Source organism: Bombina bombina, chromosome 1 (genome assembly GCF_027579735.1).
Source record: "Bombina bombina isolate aBomBom1 chromosome 1, aBomBom1.pri, whole genome shotgun sequence".
NCBI classification, from domain to species: Eukaryota; Metazoa; Chordata; class Amphibia; order Anura; family Bombinatoridae; genus Bombina; species Bombina bombina.
Genome location: NC_069499.1, coordinates 355,863,383 through 355,886,225, shown reverse-complemented (window position 1 = coordinate 355,886,225; position 22,843 = coordinate 355,863,383). Strand labels below are relative to the sequence as shown.

The window sequence follows — 22,843 nt, the reverse complement described above, 5'->3', positions numbered from 1 at the left end:
TTCCCTGTAGTGTTTGCCATGTGCTGCTGGCAGCCATTTTACTCACCTCTCTTCCTGACTATGGTGCATTGTGGGGGATGCTGCTCAATTCCTGCACTTCCTTTTATGTGCATCATCCATGTGAGACAGGATGCAGTCTCAGAATTGTGATATCATCACTTATTATTTAAAGGGCCTCTGTTCAGTATGCTTTGCCTTTGCGTTGTCTCAGACCTGTTTGTGAGAGTTCCTGTGTATTACCTGGCTGCCTGATGTCCTTCCTGGTTCCTGATCCTTGACTTGTTCCTGACTCTGCTGTTTTCCTTGTCCCTGATTCCGGCTCATCTGACTTTTCGCTTTGGCTCCTGACTCGGCTCGTCTGACTACCAGCTCTGGTTTTGATTCCTGGCTTGTTATTTGACTTGTGGACTTTTTATTATTTTTTGCTATTAATAAAGGTGTGATTATTTTTGCACTTCTCGTCTCAGTCTGATTCCTGGCACCCTGACACCTGGCCACCAGAATTGTCGAGTGACAGACCAAATCATTTGGTTCTTGCCTGGGTGACCTGCGACTTTAGGATAGTGGTAAGTGTGCAAAAGTTTAGTTTGAAGATTCTCAGGAACCAAACACTTACCACTAGGTTTCTCATTGGATTGTGCAGACAGGATCTCCTCCCCCAAGGGAGAAGTCAAATTAGTACGTATGGTAGCCAAAATATGGTCAGGAGGTATAACTGGAGTATGTACAGACTCCTCCTTGGACAGAGGCGAAAATTGTCGAGAGAGGGCATCAGCCCTAACATTCTTACTACCAGGCAGGTAGGAGACCACATAATTAAACCGAGACAAAAATAGCGCCCATCTGGCCTGTCGGGGCGACAAACATTTTGCTTCAGATAGATAAGTTAAATTCTTGTGGTCAATAAGAATGAGCACTGGCACACTAGTACCCTCGAGAAGATGCCTCCATTCCTTGACTCCCAAAATTATGGCCAGTAATTCCCTGTCACCAATTTCATAATTGCACTCCGCTGGAGACAATTTCTTAGAGAAGAAACCACACGGATGCAAGGAACCGTCAGGTGTAGGACGTTGAGACAAGAGGGCACCTACTCCAGTCTCAGACGCATCGACCTCAAGAATGAAAGGCAGGACAGGGTTAGGATGAGCCAGAACTGGAGCGGCAGCAAAGGCAGTCTTAAAGGGACACTCAATCAAAATTAAACTTTCATTATTCAGATAGAGCATGTCATTTTAAACAGCTTTCCAATTTACTTCCATTAACTAAATGTGCACAGTCTTTTTATATTTAAACTTTTTGAGTCACCAACTACTGAGAATGTGCAAGAATACATGTGTATGCATTTGTGATTGGCTGATACATGGTACGTGTATGCATTTGTGATTGGCTGATGGCTGTCACATGGTACAGGGGGAGTGGAAAAAGACATAAGTTTTAAAATTGTCAGAAAGAAATCTACTACTAATTTGAAGTTCAGACTAAGTGCGGCATTGTCTTGTTATCTTGCAATTGTTGATTATCCAAATCTACTGTGTTGACTGGTCCTTTAAGACTATCAAAGGCCTTAATGGCAGTAGGTGACCAATCTAGTGGATCATTCTTTTTACGGGTCACGTCTGTGATAGGTTTGACCAAGGAAGAAAAGTTTTTAATAAATTGTCGAACCCCAAAAAATGTTGAATAGACCGAAGACCAACTGGGCGAGGCCACTGCAGAACTGCAGATAACTTGTCAGGATCCATGGAGAACCCTGCAACAGAGATAACATAACCTAGGAAAGTTACTTGAGTCTAATGGAATTCACATTTCTCGAGTTTACAAAACAGGCCATTCTCACGTAGTCTCTGAAGAACCCATGTTACTTCAAGTGAGGCTGAGTGTATGAGGATGTCATCCAAGTACACCACAACACACTGTTGCAACATATCTCATAGGACATCATTAATAAATTCCTGGAAAACAGCAGGGCAAAAGCAGGCCAAAGGGTATTACAAGATACTCATAATGCCCGCTCCTGGTGTTAAATGCTGTTTTCCATTCGTGGCCCTCCTTTATCCTAACGAGATTGTACGCTCCTCTCAAATCAAGTTTAGTAAAGACCGCAGCTCCCTTGAGGTGGTCAAAGAGTTCCGTAATGAGTGGAATAGGTTAAGCATTCTTAATGGTAAGATGATTAAGACCCCTATAATCGATGCATGGTCTTAACTCGCCACCCTTTTTCTTCACAAAGAAGAAGCCAGCCCCAGCAGTAGAGCAGGATTTGCGGATGATCCCCCGTGACAGAGCATCGGTAACATACTCCTCCATAGCACAATTCTCCGCAACAGATAGAGGGTAAACCCGGCTCCGAGGAGGCTCCGGTTGCAGGTCTATGGCACAATTGTAAGACCGGTGAGGAGGCAACATACCAGAACGCACCTTGTCAAAAACGTCTAGGAACTCTCGGTACTCCTCTGGAAATTGAGATACCTAAGAAGTGCACAAGACTCGAACTGTTTTCCGAAGACAAGAGGAAATACATTGCGGAGGCCACGACAAAATTTCGAACCTGTGCCAGTCGAGACTGGGATTGTGCTTTTGGAGCCAGGGATAACCCAGAACAACCGGAAAATGCGGAGAGTTTATCACCTGGAACTGGATGGTTTCAAAATGGAGAGCCCCAACAGCCATGGATAACGGAGCAGTTTCGTGAGTAACGAATGCGGGCTGAAGGAGCCTGCCATCAATGGCCTCAATAGCAAACGGAACGGACCGAGGCAAAACAGGAATGGAGTGCTTTGATACAAAAGCACTGTCAATGAAATAGCCCGCAGCACCAGCGTCAAAAAGAGCCTGGGTGACTATGGAGGTGTAATATACCTTTAAGAGTGAACCTCCCATCAACTTTCTACCCCTATTTAAAGCTCACCAGATCCCTACCAAACTGTCTGTTAATTGAAGTGTTTGCCAAACACACTTCTCTGTTTTGAGTTCTAGCTATACCTAGTTATCTTCTACAGGTCTCTCTACGAAACTAACCTCTTGAAGATTATTTCCAGATCTTCTAAAACACATCAGCTTACGGATATTTCATCTTACTTGAAGCTGTTCAATTTCTATATTTAAATTTCAGCTATTCTCCAAGCAGGTCTGTGTATCTCCGCCGGATCAGCTGCTGTACGGATCGGATCAGCGAAAACCGGAAGTAAGTCACGCTCACCCTCCTCCCGGCTTCACTTTCCCCTCGAGTCTGACACAGGTAAGACGCTCTCCTCTGAACTGCCTAAATATAATGTAAGTCAGACCAAGGTAAATTGCACCATTATCTCTTATGATTTCTATGAACTGTGCATACAATTTACTGCAATACTGAGCTTACCTGGTTATAAGTCATATCGCATCTGAATCACCAATTGTTAAGTTTCTCTCTGAAGAGAAGTGATTGACCACACTTTAAAGGACTCTTGTATATAATATTTTATTGGTGTGTGAGTGTGTGAAGGTGAATGGGAGGAAAGTAGATCAAATCTTACAAGTAAATAAACCCTGTTTGAACAAAGTAAAGTAAATCTCTGGAAAGAAAACAAAACTGTTGCTCTGAATAGTAAAAGACCTAACACTGTTCATTCCTTACCGTATCTCAGTCATATTATTCAGAATATGCATGCCAGTATCTGATGATATGATCTTTAACTCTTATCAATAAGCTTACTGTTTCTGTTCTCATCTACCAATATTAAGTATCTGAGACATTATACAAAAGAGCAACAGTACATATTTATTTAATTGTGACAAGTGTGTTATAGGAGGAGTCCACCCAGGAAAGGACAACCGTGACCAAAGGTTTCTCCTTAAGCGGTTCCGGGGACGAGGATAAATCACCCAAGGTCTGCCCCCGACAGGACCTTAGGTGTGAGCGTTTCCCGGCCGTGTAGGACAAGACTTCAAAAGTGACTCGGGACCAGGAGGCATGGGAGGAGAGGGAGGCATGGGAGGAGAGGGAGGCATGGGTGCAATCGAACACGTAGGAGACAATGGAACAGGAGGCTTCCGCAAGCACTCCTTGAAAGAGGGCCTCTCACTTAGTCTGATGTCAATTAGGATAAAAAAAGACACCAATGCCTCAAGATCTTCTGGTAAATCTCTTGCAGCAACTTCGTCTTTAATCGCATCAGAGAGCCCATGAAAGAAGGCGGCAACAAGGGCTTCATTGTTCCAACCTACCTCTGCAGCAAGCGTTCGGAACTCAATGGCATACTGAGCAACAGATCTTGTACCTTGCTAAATGGACATGAGTCGTTTAGCAGCAGAGGAGGAGCGAGCCGGAACAAATACCCTTCGAAAGGAGGCCACAAATTCAGGGTAATTTGAAATCACAGGTTTATTAGTCTCCCACAAGGGATTAGCCCAGGCAAGAGCTGTGTCAGAGAGTAACGAGATGATAAATCCCACCTTAGCTCTGTCAGTGGGAAACGCCTGAGGTAACATCTCAAAGTAAATGCCCACCTGGTTCAAAAACCCTCTGCACTGATTAGGATCGCCTCCATAACGCTGAGGAAGAGGTGCAGAACCGGACATGCTCCTGGTAGGACTAGGTGCAGCAGCGGAAACAGGAGCAGCCATAACTTGCGGGTTACTTTGGTCCAAATATGCAGTGTGAGTCAGCAGGGTTTGCAGGGCTAGTGCAAATTGATCCAAGCGGTGATCCTGTTCATCCATCCTGGAAATTATGGCAGGTAAAGGTGGATTATTAGCACCATCAGGATTCATGGCCCTTGCGTAATGTCAGGGTGCCAGGAATCAGACTGAGATGAGAAGTGCAAAAATAATCACACCTTTATTAATAGCAAAAAATAATAAAAAGTCCACAAGTCAAATAACAAGCCAGGAATCAAAACTAGAGCTGGTAGTCAGACTAGCCGTGTCAGGAGCCAAAGCTAATAGTCAGACGAGCCTAGTCAGGAGCCAAAGCGAGTAGTCAGACGAGCCGGAATCAGGAACAAGGAGAACAGCAGAGTCAGGAACAAGCAAGGGATCAGGAACCAGGAGGGATGTCAGACAGCCAGGTAATACAAAGGAGTTTTTACAAACAGGTCTGAGACAACGCAAAGGCAAAGCATACTGAACAGAGGCCCTTTATATAATAAGTGATGACATCACAATTCTGAGACTGCATCCTGTCTCACACGGATGATGTGCACCAGTCTGGCCATAAAAGGAAGTGCAGGAAATGAGCAGCATCACACAGTATGCACCAGAGTCAGCAAGAGAGGTGAGTAAAATGGCTGCCAGCAGCAGGCAAACAAAACAGGGAAAAAACCCTGACACCTCCTCTGAATCGTCAGCAGCTGAATCAAAGAGATCTGTCTAGCGATCATGTTACAGCTGTCATGGTGTAGCTCAAGCACCAATTCCCTGTTGCCACACTCCCCACTAAAAATATTCACGGGCGTATTTAGTTCAACACCGGACTTCACAGGGAAATGGTGTTTAAGTAAAGGCACCAATCGAAAGTATAAAATCACAGATGTGACCCCCAATAAAAGACAGTCCACAGAGCCAGAAAGCAATAACACTGTCTCTAGACCCTTGTCACCTCTAAAGGCACAATCAAATCAACATATACGCTGTGAGTACCGCCAGAGCAATCGAGAGTTCAAAGAATGAAAGATCCCTTTCTTTCAGGGTAATCTCTAGCCTTGTCTTGGAAATACTAATACAGCAGGGAGAATTAATATGTTTCCTATTCCTAATTGCTACTACTCCTTTTAATAAAGAGATTACTATAAGAATCACATAGATACAAATATTAAGGGTAGTAGCAGAAAGATAGGGGAAATAGTTAGCTGATATTGACTGTCAAATCCTATTCCTATAAAAGCTAAATGCACCCCTGAGATTATGTAAAGTGTTGGATAAGCTGTCCTAAGATTGGTACTCTGTTAAAATGTACCAATAATAAAACTTCCACAGATAATATGAAACAAACACTAACCTATGATAATGCTAATGATAAAAAGAGAATGTAGGTTCCTATAATGTCTAGATCTTAAGACCCATCTAAATATAAATACTATTATAGAAGTGAGTCATGGACTATCTGAGTTATGATTTATCTCGATCCCACATGACCTCCATTCTTGTTCACCAGAAATTAATGAGGCCAAATTCGGAGTTGAGGCCCCCTGGTATCCTTGTCTTTAACCTAAATATTCAGTAAGCCTCCCTTTCTGCTAGTTTCCTAGCCCTGTTTCCTCCTTTATTAACCGGTAAGACCCTCTCTATTATGTTCCACCTAAAGCTCCTCACATCCTTCTCATGAAATTGTGAAAAATGTTAAATAAGTGGTGTAGTGTGAGTACCCGCCCTGGTGTCTGCCAGATGCTCCTTAATCCTAACCCTTGCTTCTCTGGTACTAAGACCCACATATTGGAGCTCACATTGGGTACAAGAAATTAAATATACAATGTAGGTAGAGCGGTAATTCATACATAATTTGATATTAAAGTTTTCCCCTGTGACTGAGGAGCTGAAACTGTCACCCAAGTTGGCTTTAGCACAAGCTACACAAACTGTGTAGTTGCAACGGTACATTCCATTAAATTGTAGCCAGGAGGATTTAGCCACCACACTAGTTTTTAATCTCGTTGGGGCTACTCTATTCCCTACTGTTCTACCTCTCTTGTAAGTAAATCTAATCCCTTTCTCCACTGTGGTTTGGAGCTCGTCGTCAGCTAGGAGTAATGGAAAATGTTTCCTAACTATCTAGCAAATTTGGGGATATGTTTTCACTGCTCTCCTTTCCGTGAGTATGGTGGCCATATTATAACCTCTCTCCCTTAGCCTCACTGTCAGGTCATCCGCCTGTCTTTCATAATTAACCTTATTGGTACAATTTCTTTTGAGGCGTATGAACTGACCCCTGGCCACACTTATGAAAACTCTCTGTGGATGACAACTAGAGGCATGGAGGAGAGAGTTTCCATGAGAATGCCTAAACATTTTTTGGTTGAAGTGGTGCATTATCTGACAGAAATGCAGGGGTGCCAATATTTTTGGCCATGACTGTATGTATATATATATATATATATATATATATATATATATATATATATATATATATATATAGATATATGAGTGTGTGTGTGTGTATACATGTGCATGTATGTGTTTATATTTGTAAATATGTATTTGTATACACTTATTCTATATGCATATACTATATATATATATATATATATATATATATATATACTGTATGTATATATATATATAGATATATATATATATATATATATATATATATATACACACTTTTGAGCCCTTCACTGTCAAAGACCTTGAAACATGCAATATCATTTTTTTTATGTTTTAATGTGTTTTGAATAGAAATGCTTTAAATTCCTATGTTCTTCACATAGAAAAAAAGTCCTTTTGATTTTAATATATATATATATATATATATATATATATATACACACACACACATATACAGTATGCCCCCCCTTGTAAACCTCATTCCCCAAGGTTCACTTGGGGTGAATCCCACAGGATCGGTAGGGAGCCCCCCTTCAACCCCCCAGATGAAGGCAAAACAATAGTGTAGATGGGTGAATTTCTTTACCCATGGGTACATTAACAGACCAGAACTCTATAGCTCCATCTGCTGGCATTCTGTATTCACCAACAGAGTGGTGGTCCGTTAATGGAAAAGTAACTAAATAAAGCTTTTAGAATAGTGCTACAAAATAGTATAGCAACAGCATACTATTTAGTGTTATGCTCCTTTAAGAGACTTTTAATCTTATACTTAAAGGGATACTAAACCCAATTTTTTTTCCTTTCATGATTCAGATAGAGCATTTGATTTCAAACAACTTTCTAATTTACTCCTATTATCGTTCTCTTGCTATCTTTATTTGAAAAAGCAGGAATCTAAGCTAAATGGCCGGCCCATTTTTGGTTCAGAAACCTGGATAGTGCATGCTGATTGGTGGCTACATTTCACCACCAATCAGCAAGAGCAACCCAGGTGCTGAACCAAAATGGACCGGCTCCAAAGCTTACATTTCTGCTTATCAAATAAAGATACCAAAAGAACGAAGAAATGTTGATAATAGGAGTAAATTAGAATGTTGCTTAAAATAGCATGCTCTATCTGAATTATGAAAAGTAAAAAAAAAATGGGTTTAGTTTCTGTTTAAAGGCACTGTGACAAAATAAAAACAAACAATTACCTCTATTTTATGTTGTTGTTAAATCATTAGGTTTGGAAACTCTAAACTAGGTGCTGGTCTGAGAGCAAACCTAGCTGCTGATTGGTAAGCACACTGTTGTGCATAAACTTGAGTGACAGGCAAGCTAGTGCATAGTGTATAGCTTACAATTAACACCTGAATACAATTAAAGGTTGGTGTCAGGTGAGTGCATATGGTGAGTATGTCGGTGTTAATAAAAGGGTAAAATAAAAAAGTCTTTAACAAAGAAAGGTAAATAGTGTGGTATAACAGTATAGCACCAGCATACTATTACTTTTATGTTCTTTTAAGAGACCTGTTAGTCTCAGTGTGAAAACAAATTATCTTTGTTTATTTATCTTTTCATACCTGCAGTTTCCCCTACAATTTTGGGTTTCGTTTTCTCTCTGGCCGAACGTCGCTGCTCACGCTCCCTTCTCTTCCTCAACATGTCCTTCTGGAAGGATGCAATGGAACGTAACAAATCCTTGCCTTGTACCTCACATGGAGGAAGTACCATGCTGCTGTCCAGAAACTCATTGATGGAATTAAGGAGATCTTGTCGTTCTGTAGCCAAATAGGCAGCTTCATGGAATACCTGAGGAGCATAAGAGGATCCATACAATTATTTAAAATTATTATTTGTCCTTGTCATTAAGTCACAGTCTTCTCTGCCTGTGTCTTTGGTTTGGTTTGCTAGTCTATATTTATCTAAAACTAAAAGAAATTAAAAAAAAACAGTTATGCCTATTCTGAAACCCCACTTAAAGGGACAGTCTAGGCCAAAATAAACTTTCATGATTCAGATAGAACATGTAATTTTAACATGTACAATTTACTTTTATCACCAATTTTGCTTTGTTCTCTTGGTATTCTTAGTTGAAAGCTTAAAGGAGCAATAAACACAGCAGATTTGCATAATCAACAAATGCAAGATAACAAGACAATACAATAGCATTTACTCTGAATTTCAAATCGAGTAGTAGATTCTTTTCTAACACATTTTAAAGTTATGTATATTTCCACTCCCCCTGTACCATGTGATAGCAATCAGCCAATTACAAATGCATATACGTATAGTCTGAGTTCTTGCACATGCTCAGTAGGAGCTGGTGACTCAAAAAAAGTGTAAATATAAAAGACTGTGCACATTTTAATGGAAGTAAATTGGAAAGTTGTTTAAAATGACATGCTCTATCTGAATCATGAAAATGTAATAAAGCCTGAGTGTCCCTTTACCCTAGGAGGTTCATATGCTAATTTCTTAGACCTTGAAGCCCACCTCTTTCATATTGCATTTTAACAGTTTTTCACCACTAGAGGGTGTTAGTTCACATATTTCATATAGATAACACTGTGCTCGTGCACGTGAAGTAATCTGGGAGCTAGCACTGATTGGCTAGACTGCAAGTCTGTCAAAAGAACTGAAAAAAGGGGCAGTTTGCAGAGGCTTAGATACAAGATAATCACAGAGGTTAAAAGTATATTTGTATAACTGTTGGTTATGCAAAACTGGGAAATGGGTAATAAAGGGATTATCTATCTTTTAAAACAATAAAAATTCTGGTGTAGACTGTCCCTTTAAAAAAAAATCCCAAAATAAATCACCTATACTCAGGGGCGGTTCTACACAGGGGCCCACAGGGACCAGTGCCCCTGTAAAAATGTCCCTGGCCCTCCCTGTGGCCCCCCTGAGCTGGCCACTGAGCTGACTGAAAAGTACAGGACAAGATCAAGGCTATTTATCTGCTTCCCTGTCCCTGAAACGCTGTCTAGTCAAAGCGTGGGGTTAACAAAGTGAAAGTAACAATGTAAAACTTGCGCCCCCTCCCCTTTCAGATATGTGCTACAGTTCCCGGGTTGTTGTGGGTGCGTGGGGTCTAACAGCTGCAGTCTGCAGACAAGAGTTCCAGAAGTGTCACTGGTTGGTTTTGCAGATGTTCTCTCTAGCCTGTACACTGCCAGAACAGAAGAGATGTAAGTCTGCCCTCTCACCCCCACAACTTTATAATGACTGCTGGAGTGTTTTCCTTATTTTTCTAATATATGTAAATAATTAATTGACACCATTTTCATTGAATGTGCTATCTGAACTATGTAGCACTAGTTAAGTGCATAGTCTTCTTTTTTTATTTTATGTTTTTCTACTCAGTGTGTGTATGTATATATATATATATATATATATATATGTGTGTGTGTGTGTGTTAATGTGTATGGATTTGTGTGTGTATCTATATCTATCTATCTATCTATCTATCTATCTATCTATCTATATATATATATATATGTGTGTGTGTATGTATATATATGTGTGTGTGTGTTAATGTGTATGGATTTGTGTGTGTATCTATATCTATATCTATATATATATATTATGTATGTATGTGTGTATATGTGTGTGTATGTATGTATGTGTGTATATGTGTGTGTATGTATGTATGTGCGTATATGTGTGTGCATGTATGTATGTGTGTATATGTGTGTGCATGTATGTATGTGTGTATATGTGTGTGCATGTATGTATGTGTGTATATGTGTGTGCATGTATGTATGTGTGTATATGTGTGTGTATGTATGTATGTGTGTATATGTGTGTGCATGTATGTATGTGTGTATATGTGTGTGTATGTATGTATGTGTGTATATGTGTGTGCATGTATGTATGTGTGTATATGTGTGTGCATGTATGTATGTGTGTATATGTGTGTGTACGTATTTGTGTGTGTATATATATATATATATATATATATGTGTGTGTTTGTATGTGTGTATGTATGGATGTGTGTATATATATATATATATATATATATATATATATATAACACATACACACACACATTATAAATATATACATTTATACACACACACACACACACACACATGTATCTATATGATTTGTTTCCGTTTTTTAATGTGCCCCCCCTGATAAAACACTGGCCCCACCTTGGCCCCCCAGTAAAATTTGTCTAGAACCGCCACTGCCTATACTAACTCTAAACTACACCAATAGCCTTTAAAATGGCTTTTTGTAGGGCATTGCCATAAAGTGACAGCTCTTTTTCAATAAAAATAATAAAAAAAACAATACCAATCTACAAATAACCCCCACTCCCCCCTCCAAAAAATTGAAAAGGGCATTTGATAGATTGGTGTTTTTTTATTTATTTTTTATTTTAAAAGAACTAAGTCACTTTAGGGCAATGCCCCAAAAAAGGCCCTTTTAAGGGTTATTTAGGTTTAGTGTTAGTATATGTATTTTTATTTTGGGGTGTTTTTTTTAAGTGGGGTTTTAGAATAGGCATAACTGTTTTTTTTTATTTTTGGTAAATTGTTTCTATTTCCTGTAATAGTAATTTTTCCCCGTAATGTTAGATTATATAATTTTTCAGGTAAAGTTAGGTTGTTTTTTTTTATTTGAAGTTATTTTTTTAAAGATATTTTTACATTTTCTTTTTTTTAGCTAAGGTTAGTTTTTTGTTGTTGAGGGGGCGTAACTTAGGGGGTGTTAGGTTAGGGGGTTTAGTTGTTAGTGGGTATTTTGCAGTGGGGTTGTGGTAGTTTAGGGGTCAATAGAGTAGTGGGGCATTTTGCAATGTGGGTATTGCGGTTTAGGAGTTAATAGAGTAGAGAGGACTTTGCAAACGGCTATGTGGTGGGTTAGGGGTTAACAGAGTAGTGGGGATTTTGCGGTGGGCTATGCGGCGGGTTAGGGGTTAATAGTTTAGGGGGGACTTTGTGGTGGGCTATGTGGTGGTTTCGGGGATTATTAGTAGGGAACTTATGGCGATTCAGGTTAGTGCTCAAGTATGGGTGTTAGGTTTTTTCCACTTTTCTCTCTCCATTGAAGTCTATGGGAGGGTACATTAACGCAGTCACAATATATAACTTCTGCTCTTTGCACACTTGGGGGTAGATTTATTAAGCTGTGGATGCAGCTGTTTCTGCGCAAGCCTTAAGGCTCACCGGAAACAAAAGTTAAGAAGTAGCAGCCGTAAGACCGCTGCTCCTTAAGTCATCTGCCACCTCTGAGGTGGTGGACAGCAATCATCCTGATCGGATACGATCGGGATGATTGACATCCCCTGCTATCGGCCGATTGGCCCACAAATGTGCAGGAGGTGGCATTGCACAAGTATTTCACCAGAAATGCTTGTGCAATGTTAAATGGCAACAGCGTATGCTGACGGCATTTAGCAATGTTGGGCGGACATGATCCGCTACAGTGGATCATGTCTGCCCGACACACTTGAAAAATCTACCCACGGGGTTAGCATGTGAGCAGAAGTCGAGAGGAGTTAGTGTGCAAGCAGAAGAGGTAATTACCGCTCCACTCATAATCTAGCTCTTAATTTTATACATCTATTTGTCAATCACTGCTTAATTTGCATTTTTTTCTTTATTGTTCTTTTAGCTTCAGTAAAATATAGAACACAAAGTTTAAATGGTTGCCAGCTGCTGCTGAAATTTGATTGATTATATTCAATAGCAATAAGTGGTGGGTTGAAGTTTCACATTAACCCACTCATAACTCAGCTCACACTTACAAAGAGTTCGCTGAGGAGGAGCCAATCTGAAGAGAAACCTGACGATAAAGTTCTACAGGATCAAGACTACAATGGTTAGTCAATATATATATTTATGCATTTATTTAATTATTTATTTTATCTATGGGGCTTTAAGCACATTAGAAAAGGTAACAATTAAAAATCTGAGTATATTTTTTCAGTGCCAAACTGAATGGGCACATGTACATTCTTACTCTATCAGACATGAGAGTTGAGATGGAACGTCCAATTTCATGGTAATCCATATGCGATTGAGCTGGACCAAGCAACACAAAGAGGAAACGGACAGGAACTGGGACCTCAAGGACAGACTCCAGCAAAACTGCCTCATTCAGACGCACAAACGCCATGGCTGGATGGGCCAGGAACTCTACACAACCTATGATAAAAAAATTCACAGACATTACTGGGTTAGATTCACAGTGTACAGAAGTAGTCATTGTAATTTTCATATTACGACTGATACATTAAATATTTTGTTTCTGACAGAGCTGATGTATAGATTCTAACATTTCTATTCCAAGCTGTATACTGAACTAGATAGGTGCTATAAACCTACTTGATATGATACAAGAGGTGATACAAAACAGTCTCTACACAAAAGGAGAAATCATCACAAGCGCTGCATATATCACTCAGACTCTGAGACCACAGTTGGCAATTATTTCTCAAAATGTTAACACTCTCTAAGGAATTTATCAGTACCATAAAAAGTTATTATTTTAAAAATATCCTTAACAAAAGGACATGGGAACTAAAATATAGGGCTAGATTAAAAGTGGAGCGCAAAATATTGCTTGCATGCAAGAGATATTAGCGCACCAGTGAGTAATACCAGTGCATGCTAATGTGCGCTGGTATTACAAGTAAAGCACAATGCTCACGAGAGCTTGTGTTTGCATTGCTAGGAAGCTTTGCGCTCAGCGATTGAAGCATATTTTTAAATATACATATCTATATACATATATATTTATTTGTTAATATAGATTTTGCAGCCCAATCATATAAAAACTAGAGTATATACATGATGATTACAAATATTGGTCTAGATTACAAGTGGTGAGGCAAATAGTGATCCTGCACGAGCATTAAATTCACTAGCAGTAATCTTTTTGCACGCGTTGGGTACTACAAGTTGAAAGTAAAAAGTTTTAGCATGAGCGCTAACCCAACACTCGCAAAAAGACGAACTTCAAATATTAAAACTCTTCCCCCATAGCCTTCAACGGAGCGTTAAAAATGGAAAAAAAACTAACACCCTTACTCACGCACAATCACGATTGTGTTTTCTCAAGCGTGCTAATCTGACATGAAATATTAATATTTCACATTCCAATGTCTTTCACATAGCAGAATATGTTCTATTTATTCTTAAATATATATTTTTATTTATATATATATATATATATATATATGATTTTTTTGTTAAAAATAAAATATATATATATATATATATATATACACTATATATACACTATATTATATATATATAATATAGGTATAGATATTTACAAATAAATATAGGAATATCTATTTAAAAACACTTATAACATATTCCCCTATATGAAGAACATTTCAATGTGAAATATTTACAGTAAATACATAAACAGATAATTAAATATGAATATTGCATAAATATGATTTTTACATTTCTTCAGCTACTTGACTGCAAAGGACTCCAATGCACAATGTCTATATATGTATACATATGTATTTATGTGTTTATATGTGTATATATGTCTGTAGATACATATATACACATATAAAGACATACGTACACACATATATATATACATATATACAAAACACAGGAATGGACCGCACTCACAGACTGGACTGGGTACACATCCTAAGTCACAGCAAACTCCACAGCCCTGAACACTGAAAGACAGCTGCAAAGTTCCCAGCAACCCAGGCAGTTAAACCCAGAGCAGCCTGAGTGACAGGCCCGCAGGGAAGCATTACAAACATTATCAACACAACACACAGAAAACCTGGCACTCGCCAGCAGATTCACAGTAATATTTAAAAGCAAAACTGGGGGAAGTCAGTTACATTTGGCGCCAAAGGATCAAGCCCAGGACCACAACAAGGTCTCCCCCTTCCTGGGACCCTAAACCAGCACCCATGTCGTGGTCCTGGGCTTGAGCCTTTGGCGCCAAATGTAACTGACTTCCCCCGTTTTGCTTTTAAATATTACTGTGAATCTGCTGGAGAGTGCCAGGTTTTCTGTGTGTTGTGTTGATAATGTTTGTAATGCTTCCCTGTGGGCCTGTCACCCACGCTGCTCTGGGGTTAACTGCCTGGGTTGCTGGGAACTTTGCAGCTGTCTGTTAGTGTTCAGGGCTGTGGAGTTTGCTGTGGCTTAGGATGTGTACCCAGTCCAGTCTGTGAGTGCGGTACATTCCTGTGTTGTGTATTTAGATAGGGAAGGTTACAAAAGCCTGTGTCACCCTGGGAGGTTCCCAGATGTTTTTTTTTTTGGAAGTATGCATTGTGTGGGTGCTAGTTTAGGGTCCCAGGAAGGGGGAGACCTTGTTGTGGTCCTGGGCTTGATCCTTTGGCGCCAAATGTAACTGACTTCCGCCAGTTTTGCTTTTAAGCATTACTGTGAATCTGCTTGTGAGTGCCAGGTTTTCTGTGTGTTGTGTTGATAATGTTTGCAATGCTTCCCTGCGGGCCTGTCACCCAGACTGCTCTGGAGTTAACTGCCTGGGTTTCTGGGAACTTTGCAGCTGTCTGTCAGTGTTCAGGACTGTGGAGTTTGCTGTAGCTTAGGATGTGTACCCAATCCAGTCTGTGAGTGCGGTCCATTCCTGTGTTTTGTATTTTCATAGGGGAGGTTACAAAAGCCTGTGTCATCCTGGGAGGTTCCCAGTTGTTTTGTTTGGAAGTATGCATTGTGTGGGTGCTGGTTTAGAGTCCCAGGAAGGGGGAGACCTTGTTGTGGTCCTGGGCTTGATCCTTTGGCGCCAAATTAAAATGACTTCCCCCAAAAAATGACTTGCGTGTTATATTCAATTGCACTAAAGTTTACTTTCAGATTGTAATACGCACTCTACTTGTTAGCGCACCCCTTGTAATCTAGCCCATTATCTGTTATGAGATGTCAGAGGTGGTGGTACTCAGTAACGGTGAGCACCCCCACAAAAAATCCCTGATAAAAGGTATTTACATTTTAGTAAATAAGGAAATTTATGCTTACCTGATAAATGTATTTCTTTTACAATATGACGAGTCCACTGATTTCATCCTTACTTGTGGGATTTAATCTCCTGCTAGCAGGAAGTGGCAAAGAGCACCACAGCAGAGCTGTATATATAGCTCCTCCCTTCCCCTCCCCCTCCAGTCATTTGACCGAAGTTAGGAAGAGAAAGGAAAAGCCAAAGGTGCAGAGGTGACTGAAGTTTAACAAAAATAAATACCTGTCTTAGAAATGACAGGGTGGGCCGTGGACTCATCATATCATAAAAGAAATACATTTATCATGTAAGCATAAATTTCCTTTTCTTTTACAAGATATGACGAGTCCACGGATTTCATCCTTACTTGTGGGATACAATACCAAAGCTACAGGACACGGATGAAAGAGAGGGAATAAGACGGGAACCTAAATGGAAGGCACCACTGCTTGAAGAACCTTTCTCCCAAAAACAGCTTCAGAAGAAGCAAAGGTATCAAATTTGTAAAATTTGGAAAAAGTGTGAAGAGACGACCAAGTTGCAGCCTTGCAAATCTGTTCAACAAAAGCATCGTTTTTAAATGCCCATGAGGAAGCCACAGCCCTAGTGGAATGAGACGTAATTCTTTCAGGAGGCTGTTGTCCAGCAGACTCATACGCCAGACGGATGATACTCTTCGGCCAAGAAGAAAGAGAGGTAGCCGTAGCTATCTGGCCCCTACATTTTCCAGAAAAAACAACAAATAATGAAGATGATTGACGGAATTCTTTAGTCGCCTGCAAGTAAAACTTCAGGGCACGGACCACCAAGTTATGCAACAGACGCTCCTTCTTAGAAGAAGGATTAGGACATAATGAAGGAACAACAATTTCCTGATTAATATTCTTATTAGAAACAACCTTAGGAAGGAAACCAGGTTTGGTACGTAAAACCACCTTATCAGAATGGAAGATAAAATAAGGCGAGTCACATTGTAACGCTGAAAGCTCAGAAACTCTACGAGCAGAAGAAATAGCAACCAAAAATAAAACTTTCCAACAACTTAATATCTATGGAATGCAGGGGTTCAAACGGAGCCCCTTGAAGAACATTAAGAACTAAATTCAAACTCCAGGGTGGAGAAATTGGTCTAAACACAGGCTTGATTCTGGTCAGAGCCTGACAAAAAGACTGAACGTCTGCCAAACGTTTGTGTAGTAAAATCGACAAAGCAGAAATTTGTCCCTTTAAGGAACTTGCTGATAACCCCTTCTCCAATCCCTCTTGGAGAAAAGATAAAATCCTAGGAATCATTAACTCTACTCCATGAGTAGCCCTTGGATTCGCACCAATAAAGATATTTACGCTATATCTTATGGTAGCTCTTTCTAGCAACAGGCTTGCGTGCCTGAATCAAAGTATCAATGACCGAATCAGAGAACCCCTGCTTAGATAAAATCAAGCATTCAATCTCCAAGCAGTCAGTTGCAGAGAAACTAGATTAGGGTGTTGGAAGGGTCCCTGAATGAGAAGGTCCTGCCTCAATGGAAGCTTCCACGGCAGCAGAGAAGACATGTCCACTAGATCGGCATACCAAGTCCTGTGAGGCCACACAGGTGCGATTAGAATTACTGAAGCCCTCTCCTGTTTGATCCGAGTAATCACCCGGGGACGGAGAGCAAACGGTGGAAACACATAAGCTAGGTTGAACGACCAAGGCACTGCCAAGGCATCTATCAGTTCGGCCTGAGGATCCCTTGACCTGGATCCGTATCTTGGAAGCTTGGCATTCTGACGAGATGCCATCAGATCCAACTCTGGTCTGCCCCATCCGAGGATCAGAGTGGCAAAAACCTCCGGATGGAGTTCCCACTCCCCCGGATGAAACGTCTGTCTGCTTAAAAAGTCCGCTTCCCAGTTGTCCACTCCTGGGATGTAGATTGCTGACAGATAACAAGAGTGGGCCTCCGCCCACCGAATTATCTTGGATACTTCTGTCATCGCTAAGGAACTCCTTGTTCCTCCCTGATGATTGATGTACGCCACAGTCATGATGTTGTCTGACTGAAAGCGAATGAATTTGGCCGAAGCCAACTGAGGCCACGCCTGAAGTGCATTGAATATTGCTCTCAATTCCAGAATATTGATTGGAAGAAGTGACTCCGCCTGAGTCCACACACCCTGAGCCTTCAGGGAATTCCAGACTGCACCCCAACCTAGTAGGCTGGCGTCCGTTGTCACTATCACCCATGAGGGTCTGCAGAAGCACGTCCCTTGGGACAGATGATCCTGCGACAACCACCAAAGAAGAGAGTCTCTTGTCTCCTGATCCAGATTTATCTGAGGAGACAAATTTGTATAATCTCCATTCCACTACCTGAGCATGCTCAGCTGTAGTGGTCTGAGATGAAAACGAGCAAACGGAATGATGTCCATTGCCGCCACCATCAATCCAATTACCTCCATGCACTGAGCCACTGATGGCCGAGGATTGGACTGAAGAGCTTGGCATGTATTTAGAATCTTTTACTTTCTGACCTCCGTCAAGAAAATTTTCATAGATATGGAGTCTATGAGAGTTCCCAAGAAGGGAACCCTTGTCTGTGGAATTAATGAACTCTTTTCTAGATTCACCTTCCACCCATGAGTCCTCAGAAAGGACAGAACCATGTCTGTATGAGACTTTGTCAGATGGTAAGATGACGCCTGGATCAGAATATCGTCCAGATAAGGTGCCACTGCAATGCCCCGCGGCCTGAGAACCGCCAGAAGTGACCCTAGAACCTTTGTGAAGATCCTGGGTGCTGTGGCCAACCCGAAGGGAAGAGCCACAAACTGAAAGTGTTCATCCACAAAGGCAAACCTTAGGAACTGATGATGATCCTTGTAGATAGGAATATGAAGGTATGCATTCTTCAAGTCCAAGGTAGTCATATATTGACCCTCCTGGATCAATGGCAGAATTGTTCAAATAGTCTCCATCTTGAAGGATGGGACTCTGAGAAACTTGTTTATACTTTTTATATCTGAAATAGGTCGAAACGTGCCCTCTTTTTTGGGGACCACAAAAAGATTTGAGTAAAACCCCTGCCCCCGTTCCAGTATTGGAACCGGATGAATTACTCCCATAGTAGAGAGGTCTTTTACACAACGTAAGAATGCCTCTTTTTTTATCTGGTCTACAGACAATCTTGAAAGAAGAAACCTCCCCCTTGGGAGAGAACTTTTGAATTCCAGTTGATACCCTTGGGACACAATTTCCAGTGTCCAAGGATCCTGAACATCTCTTACCCAAGCCTGGGCAAAGAGAGAAAGTCTGCCCCCTACTAGATCCGGTCCCGGATCGGGGGCCGCCCTTTCATGCTGTCTTGGTAGCAGCAGCGGGCTTTTTGGGTTGTTTACCCTTGTTCCAAGCCTGGTTGGGTCTCCAGACGGACTTGGCCTGAGCAAAATTCCCTTCCTGTTTGGTGGAAGAAGAGGAAGAAGAGGGGACTCCTTTAAAGTTCCAAAAGGAATGAAAATTATTTTGTTTACCCCTCAGTTTAGCAGTTCTATCCTGAGGTAGGAGATGACCCTTACCTCCTGTAATGTCAGAAATGATTTATTTCAAGTCAAGCTCGAATAGGGTTTTTCCTTTGAAAGAAATAGCCAAAATCATTGACTTAGATGACACATCAGCAGACCAAGATTTTAACCATAACGCTCTACGCGCTAAAATGGCAAATCCGGCATTCTTAGCCGCCAATTTAGCAATCTGAAAGGCGGCATCCGTAATAAAAGAATTAGCCAGCTTAAGAGCCTTAATTCTATAAAAAATATCCTCTAAAGGAGTCTCAGTCTTCAGAGACTCTTCTAATGCATCAAAGCAGAAGGCCGCTGCCGTGGTAACTGGTACAATGCAGGCCGTTGGTTGTAACAGGAAACCCTGATGAATAAACAGTTTCTTTAAAAGACCCTCCAATTTCTTATCCATAGGGTCTTTGAAAGCACAACTGTCCTCAATAGGTATAGTTGTACGCTTAGCCAGGGTAGAAATAGCTCCCTCCACCTTAGGGACTGTTTGCCAAGAGTCCCGAACAGTGTCAGATATGGGATACATTTTCTTAAAATTAGGAGAAGGTGAGAACGGTATACCCGGTCTGTCCCATTCCCTCTTAATAATCTCCGAAATCCTCTTAGGAACCAGAAAAACATCAGTGTAAGCAGGCACCTTTAAGTACTTGTCCATCTTACACAATTTCTCTGGTGGTACCACAATAGAGTCACAGTCATCCAGAGTTGCTAAAACCTCCCGAAGTAACAGGCGGAGGTGTTCAAGCTTAAATCTAAAGGACATGACGTCTGAGTCCGTCTGAGGTAACACACTTCCCGAATCGGAAAGTTCCCCCTCAGACAGAAGTTCCCTGACCCCCAAATTAGATCCCTGTGAGGGTACATCGGAAATAGCTAACAAAGCATCAGAAGACTCAGTATTCACATTGACTTCTGTCCTGCTGGGTTTGCCCTGTAACACTGGCAACTTAGATAATACTTCAGTAAGGGTAGTTAACATAACTGCAGCCATATCCTGCAGAGTAAATGAATTAGACGCGGTTGAAGAAACCGGCGTTGCTTGAGTGGGCGTTAAAGGTTGTGACGCTTTGGGAGAATTTAGCGGCATACCTTGATTCTCCTCAGACTGAGACATAAAATCTGCTTCTTACATTGTAAGGCCCTTTCAGTACATTAGGGACAAAAAGTAAGAGGGGGTTCCACAATGGCATCTAAACACATAGAACAAGTAGTCTCCTCAAGTTCAGACATGTTAAACAGACTAGCAATAGCAATAATAGTTGTTCTTTACTTAAAATATTGAGCTCTGAATTCAATTATATAGACAAAAATGTTAACAGCAAAAAAGTGTACTGCGCCTTTAAATAATGAAAGCGCAGCAATTTTTCTGTAATCTTTAAAACAGCATTTGTGGCAATAAAACTTGTTTTAATGTGCCCAAAATATTCTAATAGTATTGCACCGGCTTGCTTAGGTGTGTAAAAAACTAAATTTATGCTTACCTGATAAATTGATTTCTTCTATGGTAAGATGAGTCCACGGATTCATCCTTTACTTGTGGGATATTATCCTTCCCTACAGGAAGTGGCAAAGAGCACCACAGCAGAGCTGTCTATATAGCTGCTCCCTTAGCTCCACCCCCCAGTCATTCGACCGAAGGTACAGGAAGAAAAAGTAGAAACTACAAGGTGCAGAGGTGACTGAGTTTAAATCAAAAAAATATAATCTGTCTTAAAATGACAGGGCGGGCCGTGGACTCGTCTTACCATAGAAGAAATCAATTTATCAGGTAAGCATAAATTTAGTTTTCTTCTATAAAGGTAAGATGAGTCCACGGATTCATCCTTTACTTGTGGGATACAATACCAAAGCTACAGGACACGGATGAACGGGAGGGACAAGACAGATGGTTAAACAGTAGGCACCACTGCTTGAAGAACTTTTCTCCCAAAAACAGCCTCCGAAGAAGCAAAGGTATCAAATTTGTAAAATTTGGAAAAGGTATGAAGCGAAGACCAAGTCGCAGCCTTACAAATCTGTTCAACAGAAGCATCATTTTTAAAAGCCCATGTGGAAGCCACCGCTCTAGTAGAGTGAGCTGTAATTCTTTCAGGAGGCTGCTGTCCAGCAGTCTCGTATGCCAAACGGATGATGCTTTTTAGCCAAAAGGCAAGAGAGGTAGCCATAGCTTTTTGACCTCTACGTTTTCCAGAATAGACAACAAACAAAGAAGATGTTTGACGAAAATCTTTGGTCGCTTGCAAGTAAAACTTTAAAGCACGAACCACGTCCAAGTTGTGCAATAGACGCTCCTTCTTAGAGGAAGGATTAGGACACAGAGAAGGAACAACAATTTCCTGATTAATATTCTTATTAGTAACAACCTTAGGAAGGAATCCAAGTTTGGTACGCAGAACCACCTTGGCAGCATGGAAAACAAGATAAGGAGAGTCGCATTGCAATGCAGATAGTTCAGAAACTCTTCGAGCCAAAAAGATAGCCACTAAAAACAGAACTTTCCAAGATAGAAGCTTAATATCTATGGAATGCATAGGTTCAAACGGAACCCGTTGAAGAACTTTAAGAACCAAATTCAAACTCCATGGCGGAGCAACAGGTTTAAACACAGTCTTGATTCTAACTAAAGCCTGACAGAACGACTGAACGTCTGGAACATCTGCCAGACTTTTGTGCAGTAGAATTGATAAAGCAGATATCTGTCCCTTTAAGGAACTCGCTGATAGCCCCTTCACCAATCCTTCTTGCAGAAAGGACAAAATCCTAGGAATCCTGATCTTACTCCATGAGTAGCCATTGGATTCGCACCAATAAAGATATTTACGCCATATCTTATGATAAATTTTCCTGGTGACAGGCTTTTGAGCCTGAATCAAGGTATCTATGACCGACTCAGAGAACCCCCGCTTGGATAAGATCAAGTGTTCAATCTCCAAGCAGTCAGTCACAGAGAAACTAGATTTGGATGCTGGAACGGACCCTGTATTAGAAGATCCTGCCTCATTGGCAGTGTCCATGGTGGGACAGATGACATGTCCACTAGGTCTGCATACCAAGTCCTGCGTGGCCACGCAGGCGCTATCAGAATTACCAAGGCCTTCTCCTGTTTGATTCTGGCTACCAGCCGAGGGAGAAGGGGAAACGGTGGAAAGACATAAGCCAGATTGAAGGACCAAGGCGCTACTAGAGCATCTATCAATGCCGCCTTGGGGTCCCTGGACCTGGATCCGTAAAGAGGAAGTTTGGTGTTCTGACAGGACGCCATCAGATCCAACTCTGGAATGCCCCACACAGGTGCTATCAAAATCACCAAAGCTCTCTCCTGTTT

General features: G+C 40.9%; 1 protein-coding gene across 1 annotated transcript in view; it reads right to left on the bottom strand.

Moving 5' to 3' along the window:
• Positions 1–22,843, bottom strand: part of SLC4A3 (solute carrier family 4 member 3) — a 153,917-nt gene that overhangs the window by 85,831 nt on the left and 45,243 nt on the right. Inside the window, exons 7-8 of the mRNA XM_053689813.1 lie at positions 12,979–13,163; positions 8,589–8,817 (exon numbers count right to left, since the gene is read on the bottom strand). Coding sequence (XP_053545788.1) covers positions 8,589–8,817; positions 12,979–13,163 — 414 coding nt within the window. The remainder of the gene's footprint in view (positions 1–8,588; positions 8,818–12,978; positions 13,164–22,843) is intronic.